The sequence below is a fragment of the Eleutherodactylus coqui genome, chromosome 9 (genome assembly GCF_035609145.1).
Source record: "Eleutherodactylus coqui strain aEleCoq1 chromosome 9, aEleCoq1.hap1, whole genome shotgun sequence".
In the NCBI taxonomy this organism is placed as follows: Eukaryota; Metazoa; Chordata; class Amphibia; order Anura; family Eleutherodactylidae; genus Eleutherodactylus; species Eleutherodactylus coqui.
Window position 1 is genome coordinate 70129541 of NC_089845.1, and position 13816 is coordinate 70143356.

General features: G+C 44.3%; 1 protein-coding gene across 1 annotated transcript in view; it reads left to right on the forward strand.

Annotated features, from left to right (window-relative positions):
- LOC136579155 (cadherin-19-like) overlaps positions 1-13816 on the forward strand; it is a 176284-nt gene that overhangs the window by 75714 nt on the left and 86754 nt on the right. The window contains exon 4 of the mRNA XM_066579503.1: positions 11831-11950. Within this exon, the coding sequence (XP_066435600.1) occupies positions 11831-11950 (120 nt within the window). The remainder of the gene's footprint in view (positions 1-11830; positions 11951-13816) is intronic.

The following is a 13816-nucleotide window of genomic DNA, read 5'->3' on the forward strand; positions in this document are numbered from 1 at the left end:
TCTGCCAACCAGGCCCACTCTTCTGAAAATAATTGAGGAGGCTGACTCCCACTGCGCCGCCCATGTTGGAGTTGGTATTCCACTATAGCTCTACGCTGCTCATAGAGCCTGGCCAACATGTGGAGCGTAGAGTTCCACCGTGTGGGCACGTCGCACAGCAGTCGGTGCACTGGCAGAGTAAACCGATATTGCAGGGTCCGCAGGGTGGCAGCGACCGTGTGGGACTTGCGGAAATGTGCGCAGAGCCGGCGCACCTTTACGAGCAGGTCTGACAAGCGTGGGTAGCTTTTCAGAAAGCGCTGAACCACCAAATTAAAGACGTGGGCCAGGCATGGCACGTGCGTGAGGCTGCCGAGCTGCAGAGCCGCCACCAGGTTACGGCCGTTGTCACACACGACCATGCCCGGTTGGAGGCTCAGCGGCGCAAGCCAGCGGTCGGTCTGCTCTGTCAGACCCTGCAGCAGTTCGTGGGCCGTGTGCCTCTTATCTCCTAAGCTGAGTAGTTTCAGCACGGCCTGCTGACGCTTGCCCACCGCTGTGCTGCCACGCCGCGTGACACCGACTGCTGGCGACGTGCTGCTGCTGCTGACACATCTTGATTGCGAGACAGAGGTTGCGTTGGAGTAGGAGGAGGAGGAAGGTGCTTTAGTGGAGGAAGCATACACCGCCGCAGATACCACCACCGAGCTGTGGCCCGCAATTCTGGGGGTGGGTAGGACGTGAGCGGTCCCAGGCTCTGACTCTGTCCCAGCCTCCACTAAATTCACCCAATGTGCCGTCAGGGAGATATAGTGGCCCTGCCCGCCTGTGCTTGTCCACGTGTCTGTTGTTAAGTGGACCTTGGCAGTAACCGCGTTGGTGAGGGCGCGTACAATGTTGCGGGAGACGTGGTCGTGCAGGCCTGGGACGGCACATCGGGAAAAGTAGTGGCGACTGGGAACCGAGTAGCGCGGGGCAGCCGCCGCCATCATGCTTTTGAAAGCCTCCGTTTCCACAAGCCTACACGGCAGCATCTCTAGGCTGATCAATTTTGCAATGTGCACGTTTAACGCTTGAGCGTGCGGGTGCGTGGCGTCGTACTTGCGCTCAAACTGTGGCGCTAGCGACGTCTGGACGCTACGCTGAGAGACATTGCTGGATGGGGCCGAGGACAGCGGAAGTGAGGGTGTGGGTGCAGGCCAGGAGACGGTAGTGCCTGTGTCCTCAGACGGGGGTTGGATCTCAGTGGCAGGTTGGGGCACAGGGGGAGAGGCAGTGGTGCAAACCGGAGGCGGTGAACGGGCATCGTCCCACCTTGTGGGGTGCTTGGCCATCATATGCCTGTGCATGCTGTTGGTGGTGCCTCCCCAGCTGATCTTGGCGCGACAAAGGTTGCACACCACTGTTCGTCGGTCGTCAGGCATCTCTGTGAAAAACTGCCACACCGTAGAGCACCTTGACCTGTGCAGGGTGGCATGGCGCGAGGGGGCGCTTTGGGAAACAGTTGGTGGATTATTCGGTCTGGCCCTGCCTCTACCCCTGGCCACCGCACTGGCTCGGCCTGTGCCCACACCCTGACTTGGGCCTCCGCGTCCTCGCCCGCGTCCACGTCCTATAGGCCTACCCCTACCCCTCAGCATGGTGTATTACCAGTGATTTGATTTCCCAGGCAGGAAAGAAAGTGGCACAAGCCTGCAGTCAAAATAGAATTTTTTCCCTTGTTTTTCAAAGGCCAAGCCACACTGCGTGTATTCAATGAATACTACTAAGTTTAATAACTGTGTTGTGGCCCTGCAAATGTGTCACAGAACTGCAGTGATGCAAAGTTATTCGCTACAGCAGATCAGGGATTTCCCATGCAGGAAAAAAATTGGCGCAAGCCTGCAGTAAAACGTAGCTGGCTGCGTCTGATTTTTTTTAACGTTCTGCACGCAGCACACACGTACCCAGTGCCCTGAGGACTGTCAGAGGCAGGCGAAATAGAATTTTTTCCCTTGTTTTTCAAAGGACAAGCCACACTGCGTCTATTCAATGAATAATGTATGTCTTCTGGCCCTGCCTACACAATTCTATCCCTGTAGTATTAATGCCGGGTGCAATGGTCTGCACAGCCGGTTTTGAGAAAAAAAAAAATGCAACACTGCTAACAGCAGCCTGGACAGTACTGCACACGGATAGATGTGGCCCTAGAAAGGACCGTTGGGGTTCTTGAAGCCTACACTCACTGCTAACACTCTCCCTGCCTAACCACCACTTCTGTCCCTATTGCAGGGCGCAATGCTCTGCAGATCCAATTTTGAAAAAAAATAAAAAAATACAGTGCTAACACAGTACTGCACACTATTAGATGTGGCCCTGAGAAGGACCGTTGGGGTTCTTGAAGCCTACACTAACTCCTAACGCTCTCCCTACAGCAGCTCCAGCATGATACCACTGTCCCTCAGCTAACTCACAAGGCATCTGAGCCGAGCCGCGGGAGGGGCCGATTTTTATACTCGGGTGACATCTGATCGCCCCAGCCACTCACAGCAGGGGGGTGGTATAGGGCTTGAACGTCACAGGGGGAAGTTGTAATGCCTTCCCTGTCTTTCAATTGGCCAGAAAAGCGCGCTAACGTCTCAGAGAGGAAACTGAAAGTAACCGGAACACCGCGTGGTACTCGTTACGAGTAACGAGCATCCCGAACACCCTGATATTCGCACGAATATCAAGCTCGGACGAGTACGTTCGCTCATCTCTAATAAATATTTTTGTACTGGTTTTATTTTTCCAAAATGCTCTTTTTAACCCCTTAGTGACAAAGTTTGTTTGCGCCTTAGTGATGGAGCCAAATTTTGGAAATCTGACATATGTCACTTTAACATAGAAAAACTCTGTAAAGGTTTTGCATGTCCAAGTGATTCTGACATAGTTTTTTTGCCGCATATTGTATTTCATTTAGCTAGTAAAAATAGCCCAATAGAATTTCTATATATTTATTAAAAGGGCCAAAATTGGGAAAATTTTGATTTTTGTTCACATTTTCAACTGTTATATCTTAAATATGTCCAAACATATCGTACACATTTTTGATAAGACATATATTTCCATCTGTTAACTTTATTCTGGATGCACATTTGAAATACTTTAGTTTTCTTAACCATTTAGGAGGTGTACAAATTTAAAATTACTTATCAACATATTGAGGAACACTTTGTATTACTACACCAAGCCAAGGTTGCAAAGGCTCATAGGTGTTAGAATGATAGATACCCCAGAACTGAATCCATTTTAAAAACTACATCCCTTAATATATACACTGAGGGGTGTCATGAGTATTTCGACCCCACTGTTTTTTTCAGGAGTTAATGCAATTTAAAGGAGAAAGAATACGATTTCATATTTTTTGCAAATATGTCATTTTAAAGACATTTTTTTCTATAGTGCACATGAAAATGAGTATTTACACACCAAAATGGATACACATTGTGGCCATAACCTTATGTCCGCAGGCAGAACAGGGCCCACACCGAAAGGAGCAGCCGATGGCTTTCAGAACAGAAATTTTGCTTGAAGGCTCTTTAGGCCCCATTGCCCTCTTGTAGAGCCCTTGAGAAGCCAAAATGAAAGAGAACCCCGACAAATGACCACATTTTGAAAACTAGACCCCTTAATAAATTCATCTAGGGGTGTAAGTTTTTAAGTGGTAAAAGGGGTGTACGTTTTTAATGAATATAAGCAAAGCAGAAGGAGAAAATTTCAATTTTCATTTTTTTTGGTAATTACATCATTTTAAAAACAGTTTTTTTTGTACAGCACACATATAAATGAAGACTTTCACCCCAAAATAGATCCCCTTGCTTGTCCTGTGTTCAGTGACATACACATTGTGGCCCTAATCTTATGCACAACGGGGCCCAAAATGAAAGAAGTACTAAACTTCAACTGTATTTTAACTTTTACATGATCGCCATTATCCATTGGATAATGGTGAACATGTGATTGGGGACCACTCACCGCAGACGCCAGTCACTGCTCCAGGCTCCTGGCTATCTTTAGTAGTCAAAAGCAAAGAGATACTTAAGTTTCCCGGGTCCTCCCCAGCTTCTACGCTTATCTCCGTCACTTTGGTGACGGGCATGTGCACCAAAGTTGGGGAAAGGTCAGCGGATAAAGATCCTGTCAGGGAACACTGCCAGAGGTCTTAAGTAAGTAATTTCACCTCCCCTAATTGTTCAGATCCGTGACGGGGGATGAAATTTTAACTTTTTTTTAACTTTTACGTGATCGCCATTATCCATTGTATAGCTGTAATCACGTGATCATAGACCGTGTACTGTGGCCCCCCATTAAATCTTCAGGCTCTCGCTACATTTGTTTGTCATGAGCAGGGAGATTTTAAATTATCCTGGCAATCTGCAGATTTTGCGCATGCATCTGCCATTTTGGCTTCGGGTGTGTGCCTAGATGCTGGGGGCCTTAGGTGCATAATTTCATCTCCCCTCATGGATGTGATCTATGAGGGGAGATGAAACTTAAACTTTTTTTTTCTTTTTTTTACACTTCTTTTTTACTTTAAATGATCACTGTTATCCATTGGATAACACTGATCATGTGACCGGGAACGACATGCAGTGGTTTCCAGTGAAATCTTTCTGCTCTCGGCTACTCATACTAGCCAGGAGCAGAGGGATTCTAAATTTTTGGGGCACAAGCCCTTCTGGGCATGTGTGTCTAGCATATGATATCTGGCGCGCATGTGAGGAGAATGATGTCAGGTCCTAGAAGGACCAGATCAGCGTGGGACATTGCAGATGACGAGGGTGAATATTTTCACCTCCCCTCATGGATCTGATCCATGAGGTGAGACTTTAACTTTGTTTAACCTTTTTGAACTTCTCCATTATCGTCATATCCGGGAGTCCCCAATGACATCTCCTGCCTCCCTACTACCTTCACTAGCCGGGGACCAGGAGATTTCAAACTCCCTGTGCCGATCTGGTCTTCTGCGCATACATCACCATTTTTCCTTAGATGCGCAAGCACAAAAGACGGTCAAAGGTCCTTTTCAGACCAGATCATTGAGGGACATCATGGAGGATGGGGGTGAGCTGAAACTCTAACTTTTTTCACTTTTTATTTACTTTCATGTGATTGGCACTATCCATTGGATAGCACCGAATGCATGACCAGGGGTCAGAAATCCCGGACTCCTATGACAGCTCTAGGTTATGGGCTACCTCCGTAAGCCATCAGCATGCATCTGTCAGTCCTCAGCCCATGTGGCTTTAATCCTCAGAGGAAGCATGTTTTTATGTCCCTGAGGATTAAAGCCCTCTTAGCTAGGAACATAAAATGGAAATGGGGCCGTCACTAAGGGGTTCATTCCCCCTCCCAAAAAATGCAATGGCAAGTTATTTAAAGCAATTTCAACATTGATGTGCTTTTTTGCCCCATCCTTCCAGAAAATCTGTAAATAGCGTATAATGATTCAGGATAATTTGTATGTTTTTTATTACAAATAGTGAACTGGAAGATTAGGTGTTTTCTAGCATTGAAATCCTATCTTCATATACATTATTATGGAATTCTGGGTCAAACGGGTAGCCCCCTGTACAGGATCCTCATCTAGTAACTAAAGTATAGAACTGCTACAAAAAGTGTGTCTTAATTTGGAAGACTGAGCACATGTGGCATTACATGGATAACTAATGTATTGCAATGGAAAGTGTAACTAAAGGGGCATACGAGGTATAGTGGTTGCAAACATACCCATTACCTTGTAATAATAATAATCTTTATTTATATAACGACAACAAGTGCTTACAAAACAGGTGAGAACAGATACAAAATACATAGATACAAAAAGCACTATTACATGTAATAATTAGAGATGAGCGAGCACGCTTGTTTAGGCTGATGCTTGAGCAAGCATCGGTCTTATCGAGTAAGTGATTACTCGTCCGAGCACCATGCGGGGGGGAGAGTGAGAGAGATCTCTCTCTACCCCCCGCCGCCCCCCCCCCCTTCCCCGTATGATGCTCGGACGAGTAATCAGTTACTCAAAAAGACCAATGCTCGCTCGAGCATTAGCCTTAAACGAACCTGCTCGATCATCTCTAGTAATAATCAATTAATGAAAACAATAGGGGTGTGGGACCTGCTGGCACAAGCTTACATACTACAAATAAGGGGGTGATACAGAAGGTAAAGGGGCTGGATATGTGCATGATATGGTGGAGAGTATGGAATGCTATACTCATAGACAATGGTCAGATTTAAGCTATGTGGTGGCTGAATCGGTAAGACTCTAGGGGAGGTTAATTGCCACTAGCAAGGATTGCAGTCACTAGGACAGGAAGCATGTTATCAGGCAGAGTAAAGAGGTGTTTAGTTTAGGGGATATGGTATGCCTCCCTGAAGAGGTGCGTTTTTAGAGCGTACCTGAAGTATTTTGTTTGTCGGGGATTGCCCGGATAGTTTTGGATAGCGCATTCCAGAGGAATGGTGCTGCTCTGGAGAAGTTTTGGAAGCGGTAATGAGAGGTTTGAATTAAAGAGGCCCTTTTCATTAGCGGGGGGGGGGGGGGAGACCATGGACTAGGTGGTGGATTGAGATGAGGGAGGTAATGGAGGGCGGTGCAGTGCTATGGAGGGCTTTATGGATGAAAATAATGAGTTTGAATTGAATTCTATATTTGACGGGCAGGCAGCCCAGTGACTGGCACAGAGCAGAGGCGTCTGAGTAGCGGCTGAACAGGTAGATGAGCCTGGCTGCGACATTCAGGATAGATTGGAGGGGACAAGTCTAGTGCAGGGGGGCCAATCAGCAGCGAGTTGCAAAAATCAAACCAAGAGTAGATGAGGGCAACAGTGAGCATTTTTAGCGTGTCCACAGTGAGAAAGGAGCGAATTTAGGGGCAGATTCTTGCAATGTTCTTGAGGTACAGCTGACATGTTTGGGTGAGAGATTGGATATAGGGGGTAACATAGAGATTGGAGTTGAATATAAGCCCAAGACAGTGGGTGGGCTTTCTGGGAGGTATGATGGTGCCACACACAGAGATAGAGATGTTAGGATGAGGCCAGTTAGTAGAGGGCAGAAGCACCAGTAGGTCAGAGGTGTATAACTGTGTATCTACAGCATAGAGATGGTAATAAATGCCAAAACTCTGGATGGTTTGTTAGGGGCTGTGTAGATGGAGAAGAGGAGGGGGTCAAGGACCGAACCCTGGGGGACTGCAACAGCAAGGGGAAGAGGAGGGGAGGTAGAGCCAGCAAAGGAGACACTGAAGGAGCAGTCAGATAGGTAGGAGGAGACCTGGGAGAGAGCAGTGTCCTTAAATCCAATGGAGTGAAGCATACAGAGGAGGAGTTTTTGGTCAACAGTGTCAAATGCTGCGAGAGATCGAGAAGAGTGGTGTTGTAATGCGCAGGAGCCAGGTTGGGGCAATAAAGAATAGATATAGGGGACGGATAAGACTGTGGAGACTCAGCAAAGGTTTGGGTGTAAACCGCCTGAATATTCCTATATGTATGGTAGGTAGGGGGGTCTCAAGAGATGCTACGGAGCTTGACAGAGAAAGAGAGGAGGTTATGATCCAAGAGCAGAAGAGTGGAGTTAGTGAAGAGGGAAGCAGAGCAAAGACAGAGAAAGACCAGATCAAGAGTTGTTGCGGCGGTTCAGGGATTGCCGCCTTGCTAATAGTCCAGACCTAAACAAAATCACCAAGCGTAATCCATACCTATTGCCTCTCATTCACGATCTGTTTTCACAGTTGAATCTTCATCCTTGTGAGTTTTTCTCATGTAAATTTTATACTGCAGAGCAAAATTACGATATTGGAGACAGAGAGCTGTTGACTATTAAGTTGGCTTTTGAGGAGTGGCGGTACTTCTTATAAGGGGCTTGACATAAGGTGATGGTTTTTAAAGACTGCAAGAACCTGATCTACTTAGAGTTAGCCAAAAGACATAACCCCAGACAGACATGGAGGTCACTGGTTTTTTTGCGCTTCAACTTTTTGGTTACATATCGTCCTGGCAGTAAAATTGTTAAGGCCGATGCACTTTCCAAGAGCTTTGTCTTGGTGGCTTCAGATGAACCCCCTGCATCCATTTTTTCTGAGGGGGTGTTAGTGTCAGCAGTTTCACTAGATTTGGAGGAGCAGATCTCTAAGGCACAGGATTTAGCCCTGGCAAGCCTTCCGCTGTGAAAGCTTTTTGTCCCTGTTCATTTGAGGCTGCAAGTGCTGTCTGAAGTACATAGTACTGTGTTAGCTGGTCATACAGGGATTAATAATACGCAAAAATTACTCACAAGAACTTTCTGGTGGCCCTCATTATGGTGAGATATTTTCAGTTTTGTCTCTTCTTGTGAGGTTTGTGCCAGAATAAAATCACCTCAAACTGCCCCTGCTGGGAGGTTGATGCCTTTGCCGATACCTGTGAGGCCTTGGACTCATTTGTCTATGGACCTTATTACAGATTTGCCGCTTTCTGAAGGTAATACTGTCATCTTGGTTCTGGTAGATCGTTTTAGCAAGATGTGGCATTTTATGGCTCTTTGCAATGCTAAAACCTGGTCCCGATTGTTCATTACTCACATAGTGAGATTGCATGGGTTACCAGCAAATACCAACTCCGATCGTGGGTTCCAGTTTGTTTTCTGTTTTGGGCGTTTTGTTTGCTCTTGGTTGGGAATTCAGCTCTCTTTTTTCTTGGCATAGCATCCTATGGACAAACTGAGAAATGTAACCAGAGTCTGAAACAATACTTGCGCTGTTATGTCTCAGAGAAGCAGGAAGATTGGTGGAGGTTTTTGCCTTGAGCTGAATTCGCACTTAACAATAAATTGTTTGAATCTATGGGGGAGTCGCCTTTCTTTTGTAATTATGGGTTCCATCTTTGTTTTGGTTCCTTTTCTAAGGAGGTGTCAGAGGTACCTGAGGAAAATGAGTTCTCATCTAACAGTGAGGTGGTGTAGGAGGATATTCAGAAGAATCTTCAAAGGATGGTTAAAAATTTTGGTGGATAATAGACGTACTGAGGGGACTTACTTCTTGGTGGGAAACTTGGTATGGTTGTCAACTAAGAACATAAAAATCAAACAAAAGCCTTTTAGGTTAGGTCCACATTTTATCGGCCTATTCAAAATCATTGGAAAAATTATTCCTGTGTCTTTTGTGTGCAGATTCCTAGTTCGATGAGAATAAAAATGTGTTTCATAAGTCTCTGTTAAAGAAGTTTGTTGACTCAGGTAATGGCTCATCTCTGCCAGCCCCTGTTGTGGTTGATGGGGATATTCATTTTGAGATAAGTCACATAAATCTAAATTTCTTCTGGACTTGGCTTTCATTGCTAGCATGTCTTCACAAACATCAGGGCAAGCTGCAAATGATTTCTATGTATTCATAGCAATTAACACTTCCTTATAGTGAGGGGAATCACTAGCTGACCTGTAAGAGTTTTGCTTCAGTGCTATGAAGTATTGATTTATGTGAAAGAAACATCCTGTGAAAGCTGCATGGTGATGCAGCTAGTGCAGTCCATTGCAGTGGTGCATTCGAGTAAATTGGCAAAGAGGTGAGTTCAAAAGCAAAGGCCTCAGGACATTTGTTTAAGGCCGGCTTTAAACAAGTCTAAGTACAATTGCATGCGCCTTAGCACAACATTTTTGCGCTGTGGATGAAGCTTTTATGCGTGTGTTGGCGTATTTTAGTGTACTTTTATTTCCAGCAGGGCATATTTTTTTATGCACGGGACACAGACACGTACCGCTTGAAATGCTTAATTCATCTAATGAGTTCTAGATGTGCTCTTTTTCCAGCAAAATTGAGCAGTGTTTCTCCTTGCATATTTTGTGCACCACCTTCTGACTTCTATGAGGACCTTTGGTATGCAAATAAACAGAAAAAATTAGAACATGTTGTATTTTTTTTCCATGAAAAATTGTGCGCTCAAAACACAGAAATCTATACGAAGTCATTGAAATCAACAGGTTCTATTCACTGCATATTGGGCATGCAAATACGCTCGTGGGACGCCGGATTTACTCAAAATTGGGCAGAGAAATCTGCTCATATAACAGCTCCAATAACATTGATTTACAGTTTAACTAATAGCAGTTAAAGACAGACTTGAGACTCATATTGGGTTGTTTATTTCTTTTTTTCATGAGCATATTTTTATATTTTGTTGCTGCGCTCTATAATATATGGTATCCATCTGTCTACTACAGCAGATTAGATATTATAACAATGTTTTTTTAATTCACTTATTGTTATGGCAAGTTATCATTTTTACAATCTTTTAATAGGGAAAATCTGAATTTTGTTTCTATAATAGTTGCTGCTTTTGCTTTCAGCTTTGTTAACTTGGGGCAGGAGAGCTATACTATAGCCCATGCAAATATGTGTGGGCTGTTGAGTATTGTTCATTAAGGCTTCCTGCCCACGGCCGGGTCAGATTCCGCTTGCGAAATATCGCAGCGGAATCAGATGTGGCGCCCCCCAGAGACCCTATACTCACCTGCTCAGATTCACCGTGAGTGTCTCGGCAGACGATCCGACCGGTACCACCTTCAATGCATTGAGTCCTGGTCTGAAATTAGTCGTGTGGGGATAAAGAAGAGCTCCCACTGACTCTCTGGGTCCTTATCTGCTATGGGCGCTGTACTATCTCTTGACGCCACCACATAATATGTTCAGGCAATGGGTGACATCAGGATGCAATACAGTGCAGGGGGCAGGTTTTTTCATAGCTCTCACACTGAAAGAAGCGGTGAGTTATACTGTTGAAGATGCCACTGTCATCGATGCCAATGCCTACTGTAGCCATGAGCACTTGCGTCACTGATAGAAATGCTCATGGTTTATAAAGCTAAATGGCACGAGAGTCTTGCGTTTTTACTAAAATTCAGCCCCCTCTTTCACTGAGATGAGACGGTGCCCTAGGTAAGTGCCTACCTTTACCTACCCATTGTCCTGGCCTTCTGCCTTACGAGGGCAGTTAGCCACCATGTGGAAGAGCTCTGTAAAAGAGAGTTGAGCTCATCCTACAATGGCTCCTGACTGGGGAAAAAGATCGGCACTGATCGGGCCTGTGGGATTTGGTACTTCAAGGTAAAAGCCGCATCTTGTAACATTGTTTTTGGTGGTGTAGGCCTTGCCCCTGGTTTATCTGATGAATGTTAGTTAGTGGACTGACAGGTCTGGGATTCATTTTGTTCCTGAATTGTGAATGTGAAGCATTTACCGTAAAATTAGTAAAAGCTGGTACCACCAGTTTAAACTGAAATCCATAGTCTGAGTATATTTTATATAGGTGCCAACCATCTTACCACAAAGATGGCGATCCCAATGAGCTGACATCCCCCCAAGTAGTCACAATGTGTTGTCTATGATAAATCATTTTATTATGTACCATTTGCAGAGGTTGACAGATTAGATTGCTTCTTCTTCTTCTTACTAAGGCCTAGTGATGTTATAAAATGATTGAATAAATATAAATTGATTTTCATGGCAAGTGCACTCTACCTCAATTGCAACTGCAGGCCCATATGTTATATTGTATAGCTATTATCTTTAGAGTATAATGTTCTGCACAAGTGATACTCTCAGGATCCATTTATTTAGCAATGTCATTTGTCTGATATTTACTATAGCACTAGAGGTTACAGTATATATGTATTTTCACAAATGCAATGCAGTAGACCTAATAAAGAGACGTACTGTTGGCTTTAGTACGATGTCTGCTGAATTTTACAGTCTTTGAAATTTAAATTGCCGTTTTATTATTGCTTTCCTTCTATTTTATCTATCTTTTTATCACTGAAAAATATGTATGTGAAATTATTATTTTTTTAACTGTAGGTACACGTGTCACTCAAGTAATTGCTACAGATAAGGATGATCCAACACATGGAAATAATGCCAGGTTGGTTTACAGCATTCTACAAGGACAACCACAGTTTTCTATTGAAATAAAATCAGGTAAAAAAGGAAATTGTGATTTTTTTTTTTCAGAGTTTTGCAATGAACAACTGAGAGTATATAAAAAAACACAGGAAAAAATGAAGGAAAACACCAGTACAGGATGATTTTAGAGATAATACAGGTGTTGCAAAATGTTACCAAACAGTATTTCATCTAAAAGACAAAAGAGTCATGAAAAAAAGAAAATATATAATCCCTAAGAGCGCGTTCACACATAGTTTAGTAGCTGCAGATGTTGTTGACTTTTTTGGTGCAGATTTCACCTCTTCAATTTGAATTCCGTAGCAAATCAGTGGTAGTGTAATGTCATTATAGGACCAACAAGCTGAAACTCATGGCAACAGCACTCATATAAATCTTTTATCAGTAAAATACATAACTAATATATACTAACCACATTAATAAATGAAAGGGTAGCGGCAATTCTGGGATTGTTGCCTTGCTGGTAGTCTAGTGCAGGTTTTGCAGGTGGTTCTCCATCTTCTGGCTCCTGTGGGTGTGGTATTAGGTGAGACGTGCTTAGCCACACCTGTGGGTAATTGACAGGGCTATTTAGTATGGCCTGATGCTGAACTGAATTGTTGTTGAATCTTCAGTCCAGCTCTGACTGTGGTCTCAGTTAGAGTTTGGTCCTGGATCTCTCATTTGCCTGCTGCATCTCAAAGCTAAGTTTGTGTTTCTTTTCTACAGTATTTCTGTCCCATGTAGAGTTATCTAAGGGCCGAGATATGAGGCCAGTATGTCCTTCTCGGAACAAATTGCCTGCATTTAGGCAAGTCCCGTCCATGAGTTTATTTAGATTGGGAAAGTGTTCCCATATTTTGGTGTATTGTTTTGACACAGTTTGTGTGCATTTGTGTGAAATCTGCGGGTTATGGATCCAGCACATCCTGGATGGACGTGACAGCAAGGTTCTTAGTATAAAGTTTGATCAAAGTATATTGGCCCATCCACTAACGTCTAGGTGACCATGTTTTCCAACGGGACCTAAAGCTGGATATCCTACCTTTTAGCACACAGCTATTTCTGGGCCTAAGTCTTCAAATAAAACCAGGGAAAGTAGGATACCAATTTATATGGTCTAATTAAAAGGACAGGAGACAGATGGGAGCAAGGGAGTGCATGACAAAGTGGAGGCAACCACAACTCCACCGCCGTACATGCAGCGCAAACAAAATAAGAAAGAAAAAAAGTAAACACTTTCCAAATATAAATCTACAGGTCCACGTTAAACCATGGATGCGAATAAACAATACAAGCAGAAACACACAGCAACAGCACTCATATACATGTTTTATCAGAAAAATACATAACTCTAACATATATACTAACTGCATTAAAAAACAGGAGCAACAAGTCACACTAGAGCATATGGCTGTTAGAGACAGATAACTCCTGGTTGGGTCCCTTCTCTATCAGTCAAAAATGAGAACCACTGAAAATCAGTGAATTCATGAATTCATGAATGGGTGTGAGTGAGAGCTGCCTCTGATTGGTCAGGCTGTGACCAATCAGAGGCAGCTCATTCAGCAGGTGGGGATTTTAAATCCCCGACTGCTGAATACTGCAGAGAGCAGTTCAGGAGAACTGCCGCCGGCCGCGGCTGAACTCCGTCTGCCGGGACAAGGTGAGTATATATTTTTTTTTAATTTTTACACATTTCAGGGAAGGGCTTATATATTTAAGCCCTTCCCGAAAATTCATCCCGCGATCGCCGGCAGCCCATTGCTTTCAATGGAGCCGGCTGTATTGCTGGCTCCATTGAATTCAATGGGCAAACATCGCTCTCTGCCACAGCTGTTACAGCTGTGGCAGAGAAGAATGATTTGTCTAGTATATGTTCTCAATGGGGTCGGCGCTGCT